The sequence below is a fragment of the Mustelus asterias genome, chromosome 6 (assembly GCF_964213995.1).
Source record: "Mustelus asterias chromosome 6, sMusAst1.hap1.1, whole genome shotgun sequence".
NCBI lineage: Eukaryota > Metazoa > Chordata > Chondrichthyes > Carcharhiniformes > Triakidae > Mustelus > Mustelus asterias.
Genome location: NC_135806.1, coordinates 145,314,841 through 145,341,433, shown reverse-complemented (window position 1 = coordinate 145,341,433; position 26,593 = coordinate 145,314,841). Strand labels below are relative to the sequence as shown.

Here is a 26,593-nt window from a genome sequence, read left to right as displayed (position 1 = left end):
GGGGGAGGGGTGGGTGCGGGGGGGAGGGGTGGGTGTGGGGGGGAGGGGTGGGTGCTGGGGGGAGGGGTGGGTGCGGGGGGGAGGGGTGGGTGCTGGGGGGAGGGGTGGGTGCTGGGGGGAGGGGTGGGTGCTGGGGGGAGGGGTGGGTGCTGGGTGGAGGGGTGGGTGCGGGGGGAGGGGTGGGTGCTGGGGGGAGGGGTGGGTGCGGGGGGGAGGGGTGGGTGCGGGGGGGATGGGTGGGAGCGGGGGGAGGGGTGGGTGCTGGGGGGAGGGGTGGGTGCTGGGGGGAGTGGTGGGTGCGGGGGGAGGGGTGGGTGCGGGGGGATGGGTGGGTGCGGGGGGGAGGGGTGGGTGCGGGGTGGAGGGGTGGGTGCTGGGGGAGGGGTGGGTGCGGGAGGGAGGGGTGGGTGCTGGGGGGAGGAGTGGGTGCGGGGGGGAGGAGTGGGTGCGGGGGGGAGGGTGGGTGCGGGGGGGAGGGGTGGGTGCGGGGGGGAGGGGTGGGTGCTGGGGGGAGGGGTGGGTGCTGGGGGGAGGGGTGGGTGCTGGGGGGAGGGGTGGGTGCTGGGTGGAGGGGTGGGTGCGGGGGGATGGGTGGGTGCGGGGGGGAGGGGTGGGTGCGGGGTGGAGGGGTGGGTGCTGGGGGGAGGGGTGGGTGCGGGAGGGAGGGGTGGGTGCTGGGGGGAGGAGTGGGTGCGGGGGGGAGGGGTGGGTGCTGGGGGGAGGGGTGGGTGCGGAGGGGAGGGGTGGGTGCTGGGGGGAGGGGTGGGTGCTGGGGGGAGGGGTGGGTGCGGGGGGGATGGGTGGGAGCGGGGGGAGGGGTGGGTGCTGGGGGGAGGGGTGGGTGCTGGGGGGAGTGGTGGGTGCGGGGGGAGGGGTGGGTGCGGGGGGATGGGTGGGTGCGGGGGGGAGGGGTGGGTGCGGGGTGGAGGGGTGGGTGCTGGGGGGAGGGGTGGGTGCGGGAGGGAGGGGTGGGTGCTGGGGGGAGGAGTGGGTGCGGGGGGGAGGAGTGGGTGCGGGGGGGAGGGGTGGGTGCGGGGGGGAGGGGTGGGTGCGGGGGGGAGGGGTGGGCGCGGGGGGAAGGGTGGGCGCAGGGGGGAGGGGTGGGTGCTGGGGGAGGGGTGGGTGCTGGGGGGAGGGGTGGGTGCTGGGGGGAAGGGTGGGTGCTGGGGGGGAGGGGTGAATGCTGGGGGGAAGGGTGGGTGCGGGGGGGAGGGGTGGGTGCGGGGGGGAGGGGTGGATGCTGGGGGGGAGGTGTGGGTGCGGGGGGAGGGGTGGGTGCGGGGGGAGGGGTGGGTGCAGGGGGGAGGGGTGGGTGCTGGGGGGAGGGGTGGGTGCTGGGGGGAGGGGAGGGGTGGGTGCGGGGGGGAGTGGTGGGTGCTGGGGGTAGGGGGTGGGTGCGGGGGGGAGGGGTGGGTGCGGGGTGGAGGGGTGGGTGCGGGGGGAGGGGTGGGTGCTGGGGGGAGGGGTGGATGCGGGGGAGGGGTGGGTGCGGGGGGGAGGGGTGGGTGCGGGGGGGAGGGGTGGGTGCGGGGGGGGAGGGGTGGGTGCGGGGGGAGGGGTGGGTGCGGGGGAGGTGTGGGTGCGGGGGGAGGGGTGGGTGCGGGGGGGAGGGGTGGGTGCGGGGGGGGAGGTGTGGGTGCGGGGGGAGGGGTGGGTGCGGGGGGAGTGGTGGGTGCGGCGGGAGGGGTGGGTGCTGGGGGGAGGGGGGTGCGGGGGGGAGGGGTGGGTGCGGGGGGGAGGGGGGGTGCGGGGGGAGGGGTGGGTGCGGGGGGGAGGGGTGGGTGCGGGGGGGAGGGGTGGGTGCGGGGGGGAGGGGTGGGTGCGGGGGGGAGGGGTGGGTGCGGGGGGAGGGGTGGGTGCGGGGCGAGGGGTGGGTGCGGGGCGAGGGGTGGGTGCGGTGGGAGGGGTGGGTGCGGTGGGGGGTGGGTGCGGGGGAGGGGTGGGTGCGGGGGGGTGGGTGCGGGGGGGGAGGGGTGGGTGCGGGGGGAGGGGTGGGTGCTGGGGGAGGGGTGGGTGCTGGGGGAGGGGTGGGTGCGGGGGGAGGGGTGGGTGCGGGGAGGAGGGGTGGGTGCGGGAGCGAGGGGTGGGGGCGGGGGGGAGGAGTGGGTGCGGGGGGAGGGGTGGGTGCGGGGGGGGAGGGGTGGGTGCGGGGGGGAGGGGTGGGTGCGGGGGGGAGGGGTGGGTGCGGGGGGAGGGGTGGGTGCGGGGGGGAGGGGTGGGTGCGGGGGGGAGGGGTGGGTGCTTGGGGGGAGGGGTGGGTGCGGGGGGGAGGGGTGGTTGCGGGGGGAAGGGGTGGGTGCGGGGGGGGGTGGGTGCGGGGGGGAGGGGTGGGTGCGGGGGGGAGGGGTGGGTGCGGGGGGAGGGGTGGGTGCGGGGGGAGGGGTGGGTGCGGGGGGAGGGGTGGGTGCGGGGGGGAGGGGTGGGTGCGGGGGGGAGGGGTGGGTGCGGGGGGAGGGGTGGGTGCGGGGGGGGAGGGGTGGGTGCGGGGGGAGGGGTGGGTGCGGGGGGAGGGGTGGGTGCGGGGGGGAGGGGTGGGTGCGGGGGGAGGGGTGGGTCCGGGGAGGAGGGGTGGGTGCGGGAGGAGGGGTGGGTGCGGGGGGGTGGGGTGGGTGCGAGGGGGAGGTGTGGGTGCGGGGGGGAGGGGTGGGTGCGGGGGGGAGGTGTGGGTGCGGGGGGGGAGGGGTGGGTGCGGTGGGAGGGGTGGGTGCGGTGGGGGGTGGGTGCGGGGGAGGGGTGGGTGCAGGGGGGTGGGTGCGGGGGGGAGGGGTGGGTGCGGGGGGGAGGGGTGGGTGCTGGGGGAGGGGTGGGTGCGGGGGGAGGGGTGGGTGCGGGGAGGAGGGGTGGGTGCGGGAGCGAGGGGTGGGGGCGGGGGGAGGAGTGGGTGCGGGGGGAGGGGTGGGTGCGGGGGGGGAGGGGTGGGTGCGGGGGGGGAGGGGTGGGTGCGGGGGGAGGGGTGGGTGCGGGGGGGAGGGGTGGGTGCGGGGGGGAGGGGTGGGTGCTGGGGGGGAGGGGTGGGTGCGGGGGGGAGGGGTGGTTGCGGGGGGAAGGGGTGGGTGCGGGGGGGGGGTGGGTGCGGGGGGGAGGGGTGGGTGCGGGGGGGAGGGGTGGGTGCGGGGGGGAGGGGTGGGTGCGGGGGGGAGGGGTGGGTGCGGGGGGGAGGGGTGGGTGCGGGGGGGAGGGGTGGGTGCGGGGGGGAGGGGTGGGTGCGGGGGGAGGGGTGGGTGCGGGGGGAGGTGTGGGTGCGGGGGGAGGTGTGGGTGCGGGGGGGAGGGGTGGGTGCGGGGGGGAGGGGTGGGTGCGGGGGGAGGGGTGGGTGCGGGGGGGAAGGGTTGGGTGCGGGGGGAGGGGTGGGTCCGGGGGGGAGGGGTGGGTGCGGGAGGAGGGGTGGGTGCGGGGGGGAGGGGTGGGTGCGAGGGGGAGGGGTGGGTGCGGGGGGGGAGGGGTGGGTGCGGAGGGGAGGGGTGGGGGAGGGGTGGGTGCGGGGGGGAGGTGTGGGTGCGGGGGGGGAGGGGTGGGTGCGGGAGGAGGGGTGGGTGCGGGGGGGAGGGGTGGGTGCGGGGGGAGGGGTGGGTGCGGGGGGGAGGGGTGGGTGCGGGGGGGGAGGGGTGGGTGCGGGGGGGAGGGGTGGGTGCGGGGGGGAGGGGTGGGTGCGGCGGGGAGGGGTGGGTGCGGGGGGGAGGGGTGGGTGCGGGGGGGAGGGGTGGGTGCGGGGGGGAGGGGTGGGTGCGGGGGGAGGGGTGGGTGCGGGGGGGAGGGGTGGGTGCGGGGGGGAGGGGTGGGTGCGGGGGCAGGGGTGGGTGCGTGGGGGAGGGGTGGGTGCGGGGGGAGGGGTGGGTCCGGGGGGGAGGGGTGGGTGCGGGAGGAGGGATGGGTGCGGGGGGGAGGGGTGGGTGCGAGGGGGAGGGGTGGGTGCGGGGGGGAGTGGTGGGTGCGGAGGGGAGGGGTGGGTGCGGGGGGGAGGGGTGGGTGCGGGGGGAGGGTTGGGTGCGGGGGGGGAGGGGTGGGTGCGGGAGGAGGGGTGGGTGCGGGGGGGAGGGGTGGGTGCGGGGGGGAGGGGTGGGTGCGGGGGGGAGGGGTGGGTGCGGGTGGGAGGGGTGGGTGCGGGGGGGAGGGGTGGGTGCGGGGGGGAGGGGTGGGTGCGGGGGGGAGGGGTGGGTGCGGGGGGGAGGGGTGGGTGCTGGGGGGGAGGGGTGTGTGCGGGGGGGAGGGGTGTGTGCGGGGGGGAGGGGTGGGTGCGGGGGGGAGGGGTGGGTGCGGGGGGGAGGGATGGGTGCGGGGGGAGGGGTGGGTGCGGAGGGGGAGGTGTGGGTGCGGGGGGGAGGGGTGGGTGCGGGGGGGAGGGGTGGGTGCGGGGGGGAGGGGTGGGTGCGGGGGGGGAGGGTGGGTGCGGGGGGGAGGGTTGGGTGCGGGGGGGAGGGGTGGGTGCTGGGGGGAGGGGTGGGTGCGGGGGGGAGGGGTGGGTGCGGGGGGGAGGGGTGGGTGCGGGGGGGAGGGGTGGGTGCGGGGGGAGGGGTGGGTGCTGGGGGGGAGGGGTGGGTGCGGGGGGAGGGGTGGGTGCGGGGGGGAGGGGTGGGTGCGGGGGGGAGGGGTGGGTGCGGGGGGGAGGGGTGGGTGCGGGGGGGAGGGGTGGGTGCCGGGGGGAGGGGTGGGTGCGGGGGGGAGGGGTGGGTGCGGGGGGGAGGGGTGGGTGCGGGGGGGAGGGGTGGGTGCTGGGGGGGAGGGGTGGGTGCGGGGGGAGGGGTGGGTGCGGGGGGGAGGGGTGGGTGCGGGGGGGAGGGGTGGGTGCGGGGGGAGGGGTGGGTGCTGGGGGGGAGGGGTGGGTGCGGGGGGAGGGGTGGGTGCGGGGGGGAGGGGTGGGTGCGGGGGGGAGGGGTGGGTGCGGGGGGAGGGGTGGGTGCGGGGGGGGAGGGGTGGGTGCGGGGGGGAGGGGTGGGTGCGGGGGGGAGGGGTGGGTGCGGGGGGGAGGGGTGGGTGCGGGGGGGAGGGGTGGGTGCTGGGGGGGAGGGTTGGGTGCGGGGGGGAGGGGTGGGTGCGGGGGGGAGGGGTGGGTGCGGGGGGGAGGGGTTGGTGCGGGGGGGAGGGGTTGGTGCGGGGGGGAGGGGTGGGTGCGGGGGGGAGGTGTGGGTGCGGGGGGGAGGTGTGGGTGCGGGGGGGAGGGTTGGGTGCGGGGGGGAGGGGTGGGTGCGGGGGGGAGGGGTGGGTGCGGGGGGGGAGGGGTGGGTGCGGGGGGACGTTTCTATTTTTTAACCACTCAAAAGGCTGATGGGCAAATTTCCGAAAGATGAAGATTGGCAAAACATTTCAGAAAGAATTGAGGTTTTAAGAAGCGAAACAACTTGCTGAGCAAAAATCAAATGATCAAAGCCATACAAACATACAAATATATAAATAGGAGCAGAAATTTAGAAGCATAGAAAATAGGAGCAGGAGGAGGCCATTCCGCCCTTCGAGCCTGTTCCGCCATTCATTATGATCATGGCTGATCATCCAATTCATTAACCTGATCCCATCTTCCCTCCATATCCTTGGATTCCCTTCACCCCAGTGCTATATCTTGAAAGCATTCAATGTTTTCACCTCAACTACTTTCTGAGGTAGAGAATTCCACAGGCTGCCCACTCTCTGAATGAAGACATTTCTCCTCATCTCAGTCTTAAATGGTCTAACTCGTATCCTCAGACTGTGACCCCTGCTTCTGGACTGCCCCACATTCGACAACATCTTTCCTACATCTACCCTGTTTAGTCCTATAATTTTTTTATGAGGTCCCCCCTCATTCTTCTAAACTCCATAAGTCGAACTGATTGAATCTCTCCTCATACATCAGTCCCGCCATTCCAGGAATAAGTGTGGTAAACCTTCTCTGCGCTCCCTCCAGAGCAAGAACATCCTTCATCCGAAAAGGACACCAAAACTGCACAGAATATTCCAGGTGTGGCCTTACCAAGGCCCTGTGTAATTGCAGCAAGACGTCCCTGCTCCTGTACTCGAATCCTCTCGCAATGAAGGCCAACATACCACTTGCCGCCTTTACTGCCTGGTGCACCTGCATGCTTACCTTCAGTGACTGGTCTACAAGGACACCCAGGTCTCAGTGCACACTCCCCTCTCCAAACCTTTAGCCATTAAGATAACAATTTGTCTTCCTGTTAATTCCAGATGGTCAGATTTGAACCAGAGCATCACCTTGGGTCTCTTTATGGTGAAACATTTCAGAGGACATTTAAAAGCTGTGGGTCTGATGTCTCATTGGAAATAAGACCAAGAGCAGGCCTGGTGGCTCCTCGAGCCTGCTCTGCCATTCAAGCAGCCCAGGTTGATGCTCTGTGGACACAGGTTCAAATCCCACCATGGCAGCTGATGGAATTTAAGTTCAGTTGATAAATCTTGAATATAAAGATTGTCTCAGTGATGGCAACCATGAAATTATCATTGATTTTGGTAAGAACCCATCTGGTTCGCTGATGTCCTTCAGAGAAGGAAATCTGCCATGCTTACCTTGTCTGGACTTTCAGTGACTCCAGAGCCACAGCAATGTGGTTAGCTCTTAGCTGGCCCTATGAAATGGCCCAGTATGACACTCAGTTCAGGGGCAGGTAAGGTGGGCAACAAATGCTGACCTTATGAAAGAATAATGAGTATCACCACCACCTCCCCGTGACTATGGGGGCCTGTGGCTTTGGGCGAAGGGACGACCTTCCTGAAACTCTCCCCTTTCCTTTGGTCCTCAGCGCTGCCACCTGCGAAATGCAGCTTTTCAGCCTGTTCAACCTCTCGCCAGAAGTGCTGCTGCACTGAACGCTTACATACAGAGTTCTGGCAATGATTTGTCCAAAGTTCCAGGAGTTTCTAATTGGAAAATTAAAATGACTTAGCAGCAGAGTTGTCAATGTGAAGTGATTTATTTTAGTAGAAAACATGGAGAGCTAAAGGGTAAAATTCTAAATGGAGCAGAGGGATCAGGGTGTGCATCAATCAGTGGAGGTGGAAGGACAAGATGAGAGAGTGAATAATAAAGCCCAGAATATTGTGTGTTTTATTAATAGGGGCACAGTGTACAAAAGCAAGGAGATTGTGTTAAACCTGTATAAAACACAATGATTCAACCTTGCCTAGAGAATTGTGTACAGTTCTGGGCTCCACTGTAGTTCCCAGAATCCAAAGAGCTTCTACAAATACATAAAGGGCAAAAGAGTAACAAGGGAGAGAGTAGGGCCTCTTAAGGATCAACAAGGTCATCTATGTGCGGATCCACAAGAGATGAGTGAGATCCTAAATGAATATTTCTCAACAGTATTTACTGTAGAGAAAAGCATGGATGTTGGGGAACTTGGGGAAATAAATAGTGGTGTCTTGAGGAGTGTTCATATGACAGAGAAGGAGGTGCTGGAAGTCTTAAAGCGCATCAAGGTAGATAAATCCCCGGGACCTGATGAAGTGTATCCCAGGACATTGTGGGAGGCTAGGGAGGAAATTGCGGGTCCCCTAGCCGAGATATTTGAATCATCAATAGTCACGGGTGAGGTGCCTGAAGATTTGAGAGTGGCAAATGTTGTGCCTTTGTTTAAAAGGGGCTGCAGGGAAAAGCCTGGGAACTACAGACCAGTGAGCTTCACATCTGTGGTGGGTAAATTGTTGGAAGGTATTTTGAGAGACGGGATCTACAGGCATTTAGAGATGCAAGGACTGATTAGGGACAGTCAGCATGGCTTTGTGAGTGGAAAATCATGTCTCACAAATTTGATTGAGTTTTTTGAAGGGGTAGCAGGAAGGTAGATGAGGGCAGTGCAGTTGATGTTGTCTACATGGACTTTAGCAAGGCCTTTGACAAGATACCGCATGGTAGGTTGTTGCATAAGGTTAAATCTCACGTGATTCAGGGTGAGGTATCTAAATGGATACAAAATTGGCTTCTTGACAGAAGCCAGAGGGTGGTTGTAGAGAGTTGTTTTTCAAACTGGAGGCCTGTGACCAGCGGTGTTGTCTCAGGGATCAGTGCTGGGCCCACTTTTATTTGTCATTTATATTAAAGATTTGGATGAGAATATGAGGCATGGTTAGTAAGTTTGCAGATGACACTAAGATTGGTGGCATAGTGGACAGTGAAGAAAGTTATCTCCAATTGCAACGGGATCTTGATCAATTGGGCCAGTGGGCTGACGAATGGCAGATGGAGTTTAATTTAGACAAAAGCGAGGTGATGCATTTTGGTAGATTGAACCAGGGCAGGACTTACTCAGTTAATGGTAGGGCGTTGGGGAGAGTTACAGAACAAAGAGATCATAGAACATGGAACATAGAAAAAATACAGCACAAACAGGCCCTTCGGCCCACAAGTTGTGTTGGTCATGTCCCTACCTACGTAGGCTTATATATAGGCTTACCTATAACCCTCAATCCTATTACGTCCCATGTACTCATCCAGAAGTCTCTTAAAATACCCTATCGAGTTTGCCTCCACCACCACTGACGGCAGCCGATTCCACTCACCCACCACCTTCTGAGTGAAAAACTTACCCCTGACATCTCCTCTGTACCTACTCCCCAGCACCTTAAACCTGTGTCCTCTCGTAGCAGCCATTTCAGCCCTGGAAAAAGGCTCAGAGAATCCACCCGATCTATACCTCTCAACATCTTGTACACCTCTATCAGGTCACCTCTCATCCTTCGTCTCTCCAAGGAGAAAAGACTGAGCTCCGCATAAGGCATGCCAACCAATCCAGGCAACATCCTTGTAAATCTTCTCTGCACCCTTTCAATCATTCCCACATCCCTCCTGTAATGAGGTGACCAGAACTGAGCACAGTATTCCAAGTGGGGTCTGACGAGGGTCTTATATAGCTGCATCATTATCTCTCGACTCCTAAACTCAATCCCTCGATTGATGAAGGCCAGCACACCATACGCCTTCTTAACCACCTCCTCCACCTGCGATGCCGATTTAAGAGTCCTATGGACCCGGACCCCAAGGTCATTCTGATCCTCTACACTGCTAAGAGTCTTACCCTTGATATTATACTCCTTCATCCCATTTGACCTGCCAAAATGGACCAGTACACATTTATCGGGGTTGAAGTCCATCTGCCACTTCTCCGCCCAGTCTTGCATCCTATCTATGTCACGCTGCAGCTTCTGACATCCCTCCAACCTATCCACAACACCACCAACCTTTGTGTCGTCGGCAAACTTACCAACCCATCCCTCCACTTCCTCATCCAGGTCATTTATGAAAATGACAAACAGCAAGGGTCCCAGAACAGATCCCTGGGGCACTCCACTGGTGACCGACCTCCATTCAGAAAAAGACCCATCTACAACCACTCTCTGCCTTCTGCAGGCAAGCCAGTTCTGAATCCACATGGATCCCATGCCCTCTCACTTTCTCGAGAATTCTTGCATGGGGGACCTTATCGAGCGCCTTGCTGAAGTCCATGTAAACCACATCTACCGCTTATCCTTCGTCAATGTGTTTAGTCACATTTTCAAAGAACTCCACCAGGCTCGTAAGGCACGATTTGCCTTTGACAAGGCCGTGCTGACTACTTTTGAGCATACTAAACTTCTCTAAATGTTCGAGAGGTACATGTTCATAGCTCCTTGAAAGTGGAATCAGAGGTGGACAGAGTGGTGAAGAAGGCATTCAGCATGCTTGGTTTCATCAGTCAGAACATTGAATACAGGAGTTGGGATGTCTTGTTGAAGTTGTACAAGACATTGGTAAGGCCACACTTGGAATACTGTGTTCAGTTCTGGTCACCCTATTCTAGAAAGGATATTATTAAACTAGAAAGAGTGCAGAAAAGATTTACTAGGATGCTACTGGGACTTGATGGATTGAGTTATCAGGAGAGGCTGGATAGACTGGGACTTTTTTCTCTGGAGCGCAGGAGGCTGAGGGGTGATCGTATAGAGGCCTATAAAATAATGAGGGGCACAGATAAGCTAGATAGTCAATATCTTTTCCCAAAGGTAGGGGAGTCTAAAACTAGAGGGCATAGGTTTCAGGTGAGAGGGGAGAGATACAAAAATGTCCAGAGGGGCAATTTTTTCACACAGAGGGTGGTGAGTGTCTGGAACGAGCTGCCAGAGGTAGTAGTAGAGGCGGGTACAATTTTGTCTTTTAAAAAGCATTTAGACAGTTACATGGGTACGATGGGTATAGAGGGACATGGGCCAAATGCGGGCAATTGGGATTAGCTTTCGGGTTTAAACAAAAAAGGGCGGCATGGACAAGTTGGTCCGAAGGGCCGGTTTCCATGCTGTAAACCTCTATGAGGAGAAACCTTTCCATGCAGCGAGTGGTCAGGACTTGGGGGGGGGGGGGGGGGGAAGGTTAATTCAAAGTATTCAGAAGAGAATTAGACTGTTATTTGAAAAGGAAGAATGTACAGGGTTCCGGAGAGAAGGCAGGAGCGTGGCACTCGGTGAGTTGTTCGTTGGGGAGCTGTTGCAGATACAAAGGGCCAAATGGCCTCCTACTGCACTGTAATAATTCTTTGAAAACCCTGAGTGTGACCTGTCCAAATAATGTAACGTTAACCCTGTATGTGCCGTAGGACACCCAAAGGCTCGTCTCTTTGTGACGCACGGTGGCCTGAACAGCCTGATGGAAGCGGTGCACCATGGAGTGCCAGTTATCGGAATCCCACTATTTGGAGATCAATTTGATAACATGGTGAGAGCGGAAGCAAAGGGCCTTGGGTTGACCATCCGAGTCAACCAGCTGCAAGCCCAGGAGCTAAGCAACGCCATGGCAACAGTTATAGGAGACAAACGGTATGTGTAACTTTGTAAGAGTATTTCTATGGGTGTTTGCAGAACGTGTGAGAGAATGTGGACAGAGTTTTAAATTGAATCAAAGATGCTGTGGGGCTGAGCGTTGATTGTTGTTTGCAGTTACAATTAAAAAACCCTACAGTGCAGAAGGAGCCCATTTGGCCCATTTAGCCTGCCCCGACAACAATCCAACCCAGGCCTGATCCCTGCAACCCCGCCTATTTACCCCGCTAATCCCCCTGACACGAAGGGGCAATTTACCATGGCCAATCAACCTAACTTGCACATCTTTGGAGTGTGGGAGGAAACCGGAGCACCCGGAGAAAACCCATGCAGACACGGGGAGAACGTGCAAACTCCACACAGACAGTGACCCAAGGCTGGTATTGAACCCGGGTCCTTGGCGCTGTGAGGCAGTAGTGCTAACCACTGTGCTAACCTGATCTGGCACTGGTTCAATGAATGTGGGATCATCTAATCTTGCTGCATCTGACAAAGAATAATCGAATCCCTACAGTGTAGAAGGAGGCCATTTGGCCCATCAGGTCTGCACCAGGTTTCTCTGATAGCTCTGATGGCTCTGAGTATATCTGACTGAGCACCTCATCCAATTAGCACCTGAATTCGGCTGTTACTGAGGGATGATCTATATGATCAGCTGTATATACTCTGAGTGAGCATTAAAAAAGGGGCCTTGCAAGTGAGGCCAATCCTGCCCCAGAATTCTCTGGCCTGCAGTTCTCACACTGCCATCTCTATCACACCTGTGGGTTGCTCGAGCACTAACCCTGTCAATTATGTGGACTCAAGGGGAGCGCATCTTGCATCAAGAGGAGGCTGTCTGCATCTGGGGTGTTTCCCTTCCCCAGGTTATCCAGGCAGAAACCTTCAACTCATTTAAAATGTACCTCGATCCCTGCAAGGCTACGGAACCGGTGCTAGAAGGTGGGATTACAATGGGTGGATGATATCTTTCAGCCAGTACAGATGGGATGGGCTGAATGGTCTCTTTCTGTGCCGTAACTTTTCTCTGATTTCAATGGTTTTTAGGCTGCCAGGAAATTTGTCTCTTACTGTCAGATCACCAAGCTCCATCGGCCCCCGAAAACTCTCCTGGCAGATTCACAATCAGAAGTTCACAACACCAGATTAAAGTCCAACTGGTTTATTTGTCAGCACAAGCCACAAGCTTTCGGAGCGCTGCTCCTTCATCAGGTGAGTGGGAATTGTGTTCACAAACAGGGCATATAAAGACACAAACTCAATTTCCAGAATAATGGTTGGAATGCGAGTCTTTACAGGTAATCAAGTCTCAAAGGGACAGACAATGTGAGTGGAGAGAGGGTTAAGCACAGGTTAAAGAGATGTGTATTGTCTCCAGCCAGGACAGTTAGTGAGATTTTGCAAGCCCAGGCAAGTCGTGGGGGTTACAGATAGTGTGATATGAACCCAAGATCCCGGTTGAGGCTGTCCTCATGTGTGCGGAACTTGGCTATCAGTTTCTGTTCAGTGATTCTGCGCTGTCATGTGTCGTGAAGGCCGCCTTGGAGAACGCTTACCCGAAGATCAGAAGCTGAATGCCCGTGACTGCTGAAGTGTTGCCCAACAGGAAGAGAACTCAGTACTCAACGCCGACAACTGCCAATCTCCAGATGCAATTTTACAACTCATCCGCTTCATCCTGGACCACAATGTCTTCATCTTCAACAACCAGTTCTTCATCCAGACACACGGAACAGCCATGGGGACTAAATTCGCACCTCAATATGCCAACATCTTCATGCACAGCTTCGAATAAGACATCTTCACCGCACAGGACCTTCAGCCGATGCTATACACTAGATACATCGATGACATTTTCTTCCTTTGGACTCATGGTGAACAATCACTGAAACGTCCGTAGTTGGGAAGATGCTAGAGTCCATTATTAAAGAGGAAATAACAGAGCACCTGAATAAGAATGGTTCGATCAAGCAGACGCAGCATGGATTCATGAAGGGAAAGTCGTGTTTGACGAATCTACTGGACTTTTATGAAGATGTCACTAGTGCGGTTGACAGAGGGGAACCGGTGGATGTGGTGTTTTTAGATTTCCAGAAGGCGTTCGATAAGGTGCCTCACAAAAGGTTGCTGCAGAAGATTGGGGTACACGGAGTTAGGGGTAAGGTGTTGGCGTGGATTGGGGATTGGCTATCTAACAGGAAGCAGAGAGTTGGGATAAATGGGTGCTTTTCTGGTTGGCAGTTGGTGACCAGTGGCGTGCCGCAGGGATCGGTGCTGGGGCCTCAATTGTTTACCATTTACATAGATGATCTGGAGGAGGGGACTGAATCTAGGGTATTCAAGTTTGCTGATGACACGAAGGTGAGTGGGAAAGCGAATTACGTGGAGGACGCGGAAAGTCTGCAGAGAGATTTGGATAGGCTGAGCGAGTGGGCGAGGATCTGGCAGATGGAATATAACGTTAGCAAATGTGAGGTTATCCACTTTGGAAGAAATAATAGTAAATTGGAATATTATTTAAATAGAGAAAAATTACATCGTGCAACTGTGCAGAGGGACCTGGGGGTCCTTGTGCACGAATCGCAAAAACTCAGTCTGCAGGTGCAGCAGGTGATCAAGAAGGCGAATGGAATGTTGGCCTTTATCGCGAGGGGGATAGAATATAAAAGCAGGGAGGTCTTGCTGCAACTGTACAAGGCACTGGTGAGGCTGCAACTGGAGTACTGTGTGCAGTTTTGGTCCCCTTATTTGCGAAAGGATATATTGGCCTTGGAGGGAGTGCAGAGAAGGTTCACCAGGTTGATACCGGAGATGAGGGGTGTAGCTTATGAGGAGAGATTAAACAGATTGGGTCAGTACTCGTTGGAGTTTAGAAGGATGAGGGGTGATCTTATAGAGACATATAAGATAATGAAGGGGCTGGATAGGGTAGAGGTGGAGAGATTCTTTCCACTTAGAAGGGAAACCAGAACTAGAGGGCACAGCCTCAAAATAAGGGGGGGCCGGTTCAGAACAGAGTTGAGGGGGAACTTCTTCTCTCAGAGGGTGGTGAATCTCTGGAATTCTCTGCCCATTGAAGTGGTGGAGGCTTCCTCGTTGAATATGTTTAAATCACGGGTAGATAGTTTTCTGATCGATAAGGGAATTAGGGGATATGGGGAGCAGGCAGGTAAGTGGAACTGATTCGCTTCAGATCAGCCATGATCTTGTTGAATGGCGGGGCAGGCTCGAAGGGCCAGATGGCCTACTCCTGCTCCTATTTCTTATGTTCTTATGAAACAACTCTATGATGACATCAACAAGTTCCATCCCACCATCAGACTCACCATGGACTACTCTCCGGAATCGATTGCATTCTTGGACACACGCATCTCCAATAAGGACTGTCACCTCAGCACCTCACTGTACCGCAAGCCCACGGATAACCTCACGATGCTCCACTTCTCCAGCTTCCACCCTAAACACGTTAAAGAACCCATCCCCTACGGACAAGCCCTCCGTATACACAGGATCTGCTCGGATGAAGAGGATCGCAACAGACACCTCCAGACGCAGAAAAATGCCCTCATAAGAACAGGATATGGCGCTCGACTCATCGATCGAGAGTTTCCAACGCACCACAGCGAAAAATCGCACCAACCTCCTCAGAAGACAAACACGGGACACAGCAGTCAGAGTACCCTTCGTCGTCCAATACTTCCCCGGAGCGGAGAAGCTACGGCATCTCCTCCGGAGCCTTCAACATGTCATTGATGAAGACGAACATCTTGCCAATGCCATCCCCACACCCCCACTTCTTGCCTTCAAACAACCGCACAACCTCAAACAGACCATTGTCCGCAGCAAACTACCCAGCCTTCAGGAGAACAGTGACCACGACACCACACAACCCTGCCACAGCAACCTCTGCAAGACGTGCCGGATCATCGACACGGATGCCATCATCTCACATGAGAACACCATCTACCAGTTACACGGTACATACTCTTTGTGACTCGGCCAACGTTGTCTACCTGATACGCTGCAGGAAAGGATGTCCCGAGGTATGGTACATTGGGGAAACCATGCAGACACTACGACAACGGATGAATGAACACCGCTCGACGATCACCAGGCAGGCGTGTTCTCTTCCTGTGGGGGAACACTTCAGCAGTCACAGGCATTCAGCCTCTGATCTTCAGGTAAGCGTTCTCCAAGGCGGCCTTCACGATGCACGACAACGCAGAGTCGCTGAGCAGAGACTGATAGCCAAGTTCCGCACACATAAGTATGGCCTCAACTGGGATCTTGGGTTCATGTCACACTATCTGTAACCCCCATGACTTGCCTGGGCTTGCAAAATCTCACTAACTGTCCTGGCTGGAGACAATACCTGTGCGCTTTAACCTGTGCTTAACCCTCTCTCCACTCACATTGTCTGTACCTTTAAGACTTGATGACCTGTAAAGACTCGCATTCCAACCATTATTTTGTAAATTGAGTTTGTGTCTCTGCGCCCTGTTTGTGAACAGAACTCCCACTCACCTGATGAAGGGGCAGCGCTCCGAAAGCTTGTGGCTTGTGCTACCAAATAAACCTGTTGGACTTTAACCTGGTGTTGTGAGACTTCTTACTGTGTTTTACCCCAGTCCAACGCCGTCATCTCCACCTCAGATTCACAATCACCAGCTCTTTCTCCGTATCCCTCCAGAATTCACTCGTAAGCAGGGCTCTTGCCATTCAGAGTTATATCTAGTGGAAAAACCGATCACACAGCAGAGTGCCAAACAAACAGAATGAGTTAGAAGGCTGAGTACGTCGGCAAATTGCTGAAGAAGGCAACAATAATGGGGGATTTTAACGACTCTGCAACCCTCCGGGTCAGAGAATTCCAATGACCCACAACCCTTTGGGTGAAGAAATTTTTTCAATTTTAGTCCTGAATGATTGGTCCATTCACCGGCCCCCCTCCGTGTTTTAGATTCCATGACCTGTGTCCACTACATCGGGCCCTTTCAGGACTTTGTACATTTCCATGAGATTGCCTCTTATTTACCTGAAGGCCAGAGAATTTCAGCCCACGCAAATTTGAAATGATGGGGATGATTCTCCCAAAAGTGCTGAATTGGTGGGAACATTGTTCCAGATCACGACTGTTTTGTCAGTTCAGCTTCTCACTCGAATCTTCACACTCTGGGCACTGAAGAGGTCCCAATCGGAAAATCTCATTAAAAACCCAGGGAGGCGGGGCCTATTCAAACCGGAGTTTGACAGTTCTGGAACTCTGCGCATGAGCAGTGGCCCCGATCTGTCAGACTCGCCGTTTGCTGGCCAGCTCGATCGCTGGCCAGCCCGGGACCCCCACAGTGCTGCACACCCGCCCCCCGCCGCCAACCCCCCCCCCCCCCCCCCCCCAACACCCCCCACGACCCGATCGCAGCCCCCATAGCAATTCCTGGGCCAGCCTTGACAGCTGCCCCCCCCCCCCCCCGCCCCACCCTCCCCACCCCGAACACCCCCCACGACCCGATCGCAGCCCCCATAGCAATTCCTGGACCAGCCCTGACAGCTCCCCCCCCGCCCAAGAGCGCCCCAATGTCCAACCCTCCCACCCCCAGCAGTGGCGATCCCCCCACCCCCTTCACCCCGGCAGACCCCCACCCCCTCCACTGAACCCCCCCCCCCCCCCGGAGTCAGACTCTCCCCCGTCGGAGGCAGCCACCCTCGCAGCAGACCACCACTCCCCTCACCCGCCCAGCCTGCTCCAATCGCTGCCCCCCCTCCATCCCAGAGCGATCCCAATGCAGAGTGGCAGCGGGAGCCCCCACCAATTGCCCATAGGCCCCACCCACAGTTCTGGAACTCTGCGCATGAGCAGTGGCCCCGATCTGTCAGACTCGCCGTTTGCTGGCCAGCTCGATCGCTGGCCAGCCCGGGACCCCCACAGTGCTGCACACCCGCCCCCCGCCGCCAACCCCCCCCCCCCCCCCCCCCCCAACACCCCCCACGACCCGATCGCAGCCCCCATAGCAATTCCTGGGCCAGCCTTGACAGCTGCCCCCCCCCCCCCCCCCCCCGCCCCACCCTCCCCACCCCGAACACCCCCCACGACCCGATCGCAGCCCCCATAGCAATTCCTGGGCCAGCCCTGACAGCTGCCCCCCCCCCCGCCCCACCCTCCCCACCCCGAACACCCCCCACGACCCAATCGCGGCCCCCATAGCAATTCCTGGACCAGCCCTGACAGCTCCCCCCCCCGCCCAAGAGCGCCCCAATGTCCAACCCTCCCACCCCCAGCAGTGGCGATCCCCCCACCCCCTTCACCCCGGCAGACCCCCACCCCCTCCACTGAACCCCCCCCCCCCCGGAGTCAGACTCTCCCCCGTCGGAGGCAGCCACCCTCGCAGCAGACCACCACTCCCCTCACCCGCCCAGCCTGCTCCAATCGCTGCCCCCCCTCCATCCCAGAGCGATCCCAATGCAGAGTGGCAGCGGGAGCCCCCACCAATTGCCCATAGGCCCCACCCACAACAGGCCCTGCCCCCTTGGCACTGCCCAATGCCTGCTGGCAGTACCAAGGTGCCCCTGGGCATGGGCACTTTGCCCCTTGGGCAATGCCAGCCTGTGCCCCCTGTATAACTGTGTAACTTATAACTGTGCCCGCCCAGTAGAATCACACAGTCATAGAGTCATAGAGGTTTACAGCATGGAAACAGGCCCTTCGGCCCAACGTGTCCATGCCGCCTTTGTTTTTTAAACCCCTAAGTTAATCCCAAATTCCCCGCATTTGGCCCATATCCCTCTATACCCGTCTTACCCATGTAACTGTCTAAATGCTTTTTAAAAGACAAAATTGTACCCACCTCTACTACTGCCTCTGGCAGCTTGTTCCAGACACTCACCACCCTCTGTGTGAAAAAATTGCCCCTCTGGACACTTTTGTATCTCTCCCCTCTCACCTTAAACCTACGCCCTCTAGTTTTAGAATAGAGAATATTGTGCTTCATTACACAATACTGAGGTAGTTTTATCCCGAGACAGTTCGACAATATTTTGCCCCAAGAAGCTGTTACAAAAACATTCTACAAACTTATCTTCCAGATTATTCTCAATTTGATTCTCCCAGCCGATATGAAGAGTAAGGTCCTCCAAGCTATTATATTTCCTTTTTTAATTAATTCACGGGATAAGTGTCGCTGGCTGGATCAGCATTTGCTGCTCTCGAAGGTGGTGGTGAGCTGCCTTCCTGAACCCCTGAAGTCCATGTGATGTCGGTACACCCACAGTGCTGGTAATGGGGAGGGAATTCCAGGATTTTGATCCAGTGACAGTGAAGCAATGGTGATATATTTCCAAGTCATGATGGTGAATGGTTTGGAAGGGAATCAGCAGGTGATGAAGTATGACTGGATCACTTCTTTTCTCTATGACATAGACGCAGTGGACCAAATGGCCTCCGATGCCCTAAATATTCTGTTTCTATAGTGTCCGCTCACAGTCGGTCTACTAGTATCTGTCAGGAATCCTTCCATCTCTACCAAACCTAACTAATACTGAGCTTCAATCCTACGCTATATAGTATGTAGTGATTCACAATGTCGTGATTCTATGATATATGGTTGAGCAGCCCTCAAATCAACTAGGAACGGGCTACAAGTGTAACTTTGCCAACATTGGCACACCACAAGGATCGTTATGTACAGTTTGCTGCCAGTTGGGGAATGCCCCACAGGCCTTTGTGTAGACTGAGTGAAAATCTGTTTCTGGTATTCTTGCCATTCTCATAGAGTCATAGAGGTTTACAGCATGGAAACAGGCCCTTCGGCCCAACTTGTCCATGCCACCATTTTTTTAAAAAACCGCTAAGCTGATCCCAATTGCCCGCATTTGGCCCATATCCCTCTATACCTATCGTACCCATGTAACTATCTGAATGCTTTTTAAAAGACAAAATTGTACCCGCCTCTACTACTACCTCTGGCAGCTCGTTCCAGACACTCACCACCCTCTGTGTGAAAAAACTGCCTCTCTGGACACTTTTGTATCTCTCCCCTCTCACCTTAAACCTATGCCCTCGAGTTTTAGACTCCCCTACCTTTGGGAAAATATATTGACTATATACCTTGTCTATGCCCCTCATTATTTTATAGACCTCTAAAAGGTCACTCCTCAGCCTCCTACGCTCCAGAGAAAAAAGTCCCAGTCTATTCAGCCTCTCCTTATAACTCAATCCATCAAGTCCCGGTAGCATCCTCGTAAATCTTTTCCGCTCTCTTTCTAGTTTAATAATATCCTTTCTATAATAGGGTGACCTGAACTGTACACAGTATTCCAAGTGTGGCCATAGAACCATTCAAAATTACAGCTCAGAAACAGGCCTTTTGGCCCATCTTGTCTGCGCCGAGTCCCACTGTCCTGCACTTGGACCACATCCCTCCACACCCCTCTCATCCATGAACCCATCCAAGTTTTTCTTAAATGTTAAAACCATTTACTACGTTATCCGGCAGCTCGTTCCATACTCCCACCACTCTCTGCGTGAAGAAGCCCCCCCCCTAATATTCCCTTTAAACTTTTCTCCTTTCACCCTTAACCCATGCCCTCTGGTTTTTTTCTCCCCGAGCCTCGGTGGAAAAAGCCTGCTTGCATTCACTCTATCTATACCCATCAAAATCTTATACACCTCTATCAAATCTCCCCTCAATCTTCTACACTCCAGGGAATAAAGTCCCAACCTATTCAATCTCTCTCTGTAACTCAGCTTCTCAAGTCCCGGCAACATCCTTGTGAACCTTCTCTGCACTCTTTCAACCTTATTTACATCCTTCCTGTAACTAGGTGACCAAAACTGTACACAGTACTCTAAATTCGGCCTCACCAAAGCCTTATATAACCTTACCATAACACTCCAACTTTTATACTCGATACTCCGATTTATAAAGGCCAATGTACCAAAGGCACTCTTTACGACCCTATCCACCTGTGACATCACTTTTAGGGAATTCTGCACCTGTATTCCCAGATCCCTCTGTTCAACTGCACTCTTCAGAGTCCTACCATTTACCCTGTACGTTCTACTTTGGTTTGTCCTTCCAAAGTGCAATATCTCACACTTGTCTGCGTTAAATTCCATTTGCCATTTTTCAGCCCATTTTTCTACTTGGTCCAAATCCCTCTGCAAGCTTTGAAAACCTTCCTCACTGTCCACTGCACCTCCAATCTTTGTATCATCAGCAAACTTGCTGATCCAATTTACCACATTATCATCCAGATCATTGATATAGATGACAAACAACAATGGACCCAACACCGATCCCTGCGGCACACCACTAGTCACAGGCCTCCACTCAGAGAAGCAATCCTCCACAACCACTCTCTGGCTTCTTCCAATGAGCCAGTGTCTAATCCAATTTACTACCTCCCCATGTATACCCAGCGACTGAACCTTCCTAACTAACCTCCCATGAGGGACCTTGTCAAAGGCCTTGCTGAAATCCAGGTCGACAACATCCACTGCCTTCCCTTCATCCACTTTCCTGGTAACCTCCTCGAAAAACTCTAATAGATTGGTCAAACATGACCTACCACGCACAAAGCCATGTTGACTCTCCCTAATAAGTCCCTGTCTATCCAAATATTTGTAGATCCTATCCCTTATCACACCTTCCAAAAACTTGCCCACCACCGACGTCAAATTTACTGGCCTATAATTTCCCGGATTTCTTTTGGAACCTTTTTTAAACAACGGAACAACATGAGCCACCCTCCAATCATCCAGCACCTCCCCCGTGAATACTGACATTTTAAATATGTCTGCCAGGGCCCCTGCAAGTTCAACACTAGCTTCCCTCAAGGTCCGTGGGAATACCCTGTCCGGTCCTGGGGATTTATCCACTCTGATTTGCCTCAAGACACCAAGCACCTCCTCCCCTTTAATCTGTAAAGGTTCCATGACCTCCCTACCTGTTTGCCCTATTTCCGTAGACTCCATGCCCATTTGCTCAGTAAATACGGATGCAAAAAAACCATTTAGTATCTTCCCCATCTCTTTTGGTTCCATACACAGTCTACCACTCTGGTCTTCAAGAAGACCAATTTTATCCCTCACGATCCTTTTGCTCCTAACATACCTATGGAAGCTCTTTGGATTTTCCTTCACTCTGTCTGCCAAAGCAACCTCATGTCTTCTTTTAGCCCTCCTGATTTCCCTCTTAAGTAGCTTCTTGCACTTTTTATACTCCTCGAGCATCTGATCTGTTCCTTGCTAAGCCTGTACATTTCATACAACTCTCTCTTCCTCTTAATCAGTGTTACAATCTCCCTCCAGAACCAAGGTTCCTTATTCCTATTTACTTTGCCTTTAATCCTGACAGGAACATACAAACTCTGCACTCTCAAAATTTCTCCTTTGAAGGCCTCCCACTTTCCATTTACATCTCCCAGAGAACAGCCTGTGCCAATCCACACTTCCCAGATCCCTTCTCATTTCATCAAATTTGGCCTTTTTCCAGTTCAGAACTTCAACCCGAGGACCAGATCTATCCTTATCCATGATCAGGTTGAAACTAATGGCATTATGATCACTGGATCCAAAGTGTTCCCTCACACTCACATCCTCTCTAGTTGGCACCTCTATATACTGATGTCGAAAATTTTCCTGAACACATTTTACAAACTCTACCCCGTCTAAACCTTTAACAGTATGCGAGTCCCAATCTATATGTGGAAAATTAAAATCCCCTACTATCACAACTTTGTGTTTCTTGCAGTTGTCAGCTATCTCTCCGCTGATTTGCTCCTCCAATTCTCGCTGACTATTGGGTGGTCTATAATACAACCCCATTAATGTAGTCATACCTTTCCTGTTTCTCAGCTCCACCCATAGGGCCTCTGTAGACAAGCTCCCTAATCTATCCTGCCTGAGTACCGCTGTAACATTTTCCCTGACCAACAATGCCACCCCCCCACCTTTTATCCCTCTGCCTCTATCCCGCCTGAAACATTGAAACCTGGAACATTGAGCTGCCAGTCCTGCCCCTCCTGTGGCCAAGTTTCACCAATGGCTATAATGTCATATTTCCATGTGTCTATCCATGCCTTCAGCTCATCTGCCTTCCTTACAATACTCCTGGCATTGAAATAGACACACCTCAAAAGGTTATTTCCACCACACTCAACCCTTCCATTTGTGATTTTACTTGAACTAACCTGTCTTTTTACCCCTGCTCCACTATCTGCTCTGACACTTTGGTTCCCATCCCCCTGCAAATCTAGTTTAAATGCTCCCCAATAACACTAGCAAACCTCCCTGCAAGTATATTGGTCCCCTTGTAGTTCAGGTGCAACCCGTCTCTCTTGTACAGGTCCCACCTGCCCCAGAAGACGTCCCAATGATCCAAGAATCGGAAACCCTTCCCCCTACACCAGTTCCTCAGCCACGTGTTCATCCGCCCAAGCATCCTACTCCTGCCCTCACTGGCACGTGGTACAGGTAGCAATCCTGAGATTACTACCCTCGGGGTCCTGCTTTTTAACTTCCTTCCAAGTTCTTTGTACTCACTCTTTAGGACCTCCTCACTCTTCCTACGTGCCAATGTCTTGTACAACTTTAACAAGACGTCCCAACTCCTGTATTCAGTGTTCTGACCGATGAAACAAAGCATGCCGAATGCCTTCTTCACCACTCTGTCCACCTGTGACTCCACTTTCAAGGTGCTATGAACATGTACCCCTAGATCTCTTTGTTCTGTAACTCTCCCCAACACCCTACCATTAACTGAGTAAGTCCTGTCCCGGTTCAACCTACCAAAATGCATCACCTCACATTTGTCTAAATTAAACTCCATCTACCATTCGTCAGCCCACTGGCCCAATTGATCAAGATCCCGTTGCAATTGGAGACAACTTTCTTCACTCTCCACTATGCCATTCTGTTCTGATGAGTTCAAGATGAAAAGCTTTGACAGGATGTATCTTTTTTCAGCAGTACTCTAAAGAAGGGAAATGTCAGGGTTTTCCCAGTGTTTCACCCCTGAGGACTGAGGGAATCTTTATCCAGTGCTGCTCACAGGCCAGGTTTGGAGGAGCTCCATCGTAACAGCCTGTTACAGAATGCACAAAAGTTGAAGGATGAACTTTTTTTTTCTTTTGAACAGGTACAAGGCTTCAGCGCTGGCTCTGAGCCGCATTCATCGCTCACACCCATTCCCTCCACGTGAACGTCTAGTGCGGTGGGTAGAGCATATCGTGCAGCTTGGGGGAGGAAAGCATCTTCGACCATTCGGGTTGCAGCAGCCCTGGTACCAGCACTACCTCATTGACGTCATTGTCTTCCTGTTGGTGATTGTTTCTCTGATCATGTTTGTTATAATCAAGATACTGAGGAGTGTAATAGGCTGTCTGCGGAGGGGAGGGAAATCAAAAGTGGCCTGAAGTGACTTAATCACTGATGAATAAACTCAAGTACATTTTCCAGATATGGACTTTTTAATTTCATTTTTATGTTGCTTTGTAATGCACCCATGCAAATGTAATTAATGTACAATGATGGGGTCTCTGAATGATACAAAAGAATGGTCTAGTTTGGACCAGGGAGCGGCACGGGCTTGGAGGGCCGAAGGGCCTGTTCCTGTGCCGTATTGTTCTTTGTTCTTTGTTTGTTCTTTGTAGCACACGGTGAATTGTATCTTGTATCCCACTGTTACAAATCGGTATCAATTGTAAATTAGAACATAGAACATAGAACAGTACAGCACAGAGCAGGCCCTTCGGCCCACGATGTTGTGCCGAGCTTTATCTGAAACCAAGATCAAGCTATCCCACTCCCTATCATCCTGGTGTGCTCCATGTGCCTATCCAATAACCGCTTAAATGTTCCTAAAGTGTCTGACTCCACTATCACTGCAGGCAGTCCATTCCACACCCCAACCACTCTCTGCGTAAAGAACCTACCTCTGATATCCTTCCTGTATCTCCCACCACGAACCCTATAGTTATGCCCCCTTGTAATAGCTCCATCCACCCGAGGAAATAGTCTTTGAACGTTCACTCTATCTATCCCCTTCATCATTTTATAAACCTCTATTAAGTCTCCCCTCAGCTTCCTCCGCTCCAGAGAGAACAGCCCGAGCTCCCTCAACCTTTCCTCATAAGACTCATATTTGGAATATTGTGTGCAGTTCTGGTCACCTCACTACAAGAAGGATGTGGAGACACTGGAAAGAGTGCAAAGGAAATTTCCCAGGATGCTGCCTGGTTTGGAGGGTAGGTCTTATGAGGAAAGGTTGAGGGAACTTGGGCTTTTCTCTTTGGAGCGGAGGAGGTTGAGAGGAGACTTGATAGAGGTTTATAAGATGATGAGGGGGATAGATAGAATGAACGTTCAAAGACTATTTCCTCGGGTGGATGGAGCTATTACAAGGGGGCATAACTATAGGGTTCATGGTGGGAGATATAGGAAGGATGTCCGAGGTAGGTTTTTTACTCAGAGTGGTTGGGGTGTGGAATGGACTGCCTGCAGGGATAGTGGAGTCAGAAACTTTAGGAACATTTAAGAAGCTATTGGATAGGCACATGGAGTACTTCGGGATGATAGGGAGGAAATAGCTTGATCTGGGTTTCAGACAAAGCTCGGCACAACATCGTGGGCTGAAGGGCCTGTTCTGTGCTGTACTGTTCTATGTTCTAAGACCTACCCTCCAAACCAGGCAGCATCCTGGTAAATCTCCTCTGCACTCTTTCCAGCGCTTCCACATCCTTCTTATCGTGAGGTGACCAGAACTGCACACAATATTCCAAATGTGGTCTCACCAAGGTCCTGTACAGTTGCAGCATAACCCCACGGCTCTTAAACTCCAACCCCCTGTTAATAAAAGCTACCACACTATAGTGTGTTAAATTGTCTGCGAAATACATCATTTGACCCCACAAGTGAATTATTTTACAAAAATAAGTTAGGTGTTTCTTTTAAAAAATAGTATGAGTGCTTATTAACCTCTTAATGTCAGGCTGTGCTTAATGTAAATATAGTAACTAGTCTCGCAACACCAGATTAAAGTCCAACAGGTTTATTTGGTAGCACGAGCTTTCGGAGCACTCACCTGATGTCACTGGATTGGTAATGCAAAGACCAGGGTTCTGCTGTGGGGACCCGGGTTCGAATCTCACCGTGTCAGATGGTGAAATATGTATTCAGTAAAACATAATCTGGAATGACGACTATGAAACCATAGTTAATTGTTGTAAAAGCCCATCTGGTTCACTAATGTCCTTCAGGAAAGGAAATCTGCCGTCTTTACCTGTGACTCCAGTTGAATCTTTGCTGCCACTCAGTTCCAAGGGCAAGTAGGGATAGGTAACTGCCCTAATCTGAAGTTAGCAAATGTAACAGCTCTATCCAATAAATGAGAGAGCAAAACACAAGGAACTACAGGCCAATTAGCCTGATATCTGTGGTTAGAGAACTGCTGTTATTAAGAAAGTATGAAAATGTGCTTAGAAAAGCATAATATGATTAGAATAAGTCAACATGGTTTAGAATCATGGAATCCTACAGTGTAAAAGTAAGCCATTCGACCCATTGAGTCTGCACCAACCACAATCCCACCCTGGCCCTATCTCCATAACCCCATAGATTTACCCTAACTAGTGCCCCTGACACTAAGGGATAATTTAGCATGGCCAATCCACCTTACCTGCTCATCTTTGGACTGTGGGAGTGTGGTGAACCATCGTTGGTCCCCACTGGATAGTACTGAGCCAGGGCTGGCCAGTACTACAAGGATGTACATATGTTACTGTTGGATTGTACTACTGTTGCTGTTGGGTTAGGGTGGGGTTGTTACACCTGTGTTTGTTACTGTTGTGGCACATCCCAGTCGGGCTCCGCCTCCTGGTAGAGGTATAAGAGTCCCTGCTCTGGCCGGGACCTCGTCAGTCTGGGATAGTGTACTAAAGTTCTGATAGCTTCATTATTAGTTAATAAAAGCCTTCATTTGCTGAAGCTTCGAGCCTCGTGTCTAAATTGATGTGCATCAATTTTATTAACTAATATTAAACTCTCGACGGAAGAAAAAAAAAGAAAGGAGAGTATGGAGCAAATTCTCAAGCCAGAACGTCTGACGCTAGATCCACGTGCGGTGGGCGCTTCTAACACCTTCGACCACTGGCTGAAGTGTTTCGAAGACTACCTGGCAGCCTCCGCAGCGGTCACCACAGATGATGACAGACTCCGGGTCCTCCATGCGAGGGTAAGCGACACAGTCTACCTCGCGATCCGTGCGGCCACCACTTACCCTAGGGCCCTCGAGCTTCTAAAGAAGCGCTATACAAAACCTCCTAACGAGATACACGCTCGTTACCTCCTCGCTACACGACGTCGGCAGTCGGGCGAAACCATGGAGGACTATGCCAATGAGCTCTTACAGCTAGCCAGGGGCTGTGACTGCAAAGCTGTGTCGGCTGAGCAGAGCATGTACGACCTCGCCCGAGATGCGTTTGTGGCCGGGGTTGGGTCATCATACATCCGTCTCAAACTGCTGGAAAAGGGTAATCTCAACCTTACCCAGGCCATCGAATTAGCTGAAATGCTCGAGTCGGCTTTGAAGAGCTTAGTCTTATATCCAGAGGACCACGTGGAGACAACGTGGCAGGAGCAGTCGCAAATCCCTCCTCGCCCCTTGGGCCTGAAGTGCTGTGTTATGGCGTGCTCCCATTTGGGCCAGACGACGGCTGCAGCCCCATGCGGCCCGCGGTGCTATTTCTGCGGAGGAGCAAAACATACCCGACAAAAGTGTCCCGCTAAAGCGGTAATCTGCACCGCATGCGGTAAAAAAGG

The 26,593-nt window shown here is 54.6% G+C and overlaps 1 protein-coding gene across 1 annotated transcript in view; it reads left to right on the top strand.

Moving 5' to 3' along the window:
- LOC144495194 (UDP-glucuronosyltransferase 3A1-like) overlaps positions 1-23,322 on the top strand; it is a 54,925-nt gene extending 31,603 nt beyond the window's left edge. The window contains exons 7-8 of the mRNA XM_078215227.1: positions 10,557-10,776; positions 22,914-23,322. Coding sequence (XP_078071353.1) covers positions 10,557-10,776; positions 22,914-23,190 — 497 coding nt within the window. The 3' untranslated portion in view covers positions 23,191-23,322. The remainder of the gene's footprint in view (positions 1-10,556; positions 10,777-22,913) is intronic.
- Positions 23,323-26,593: the final 3,271 nt, after the last annotated feature.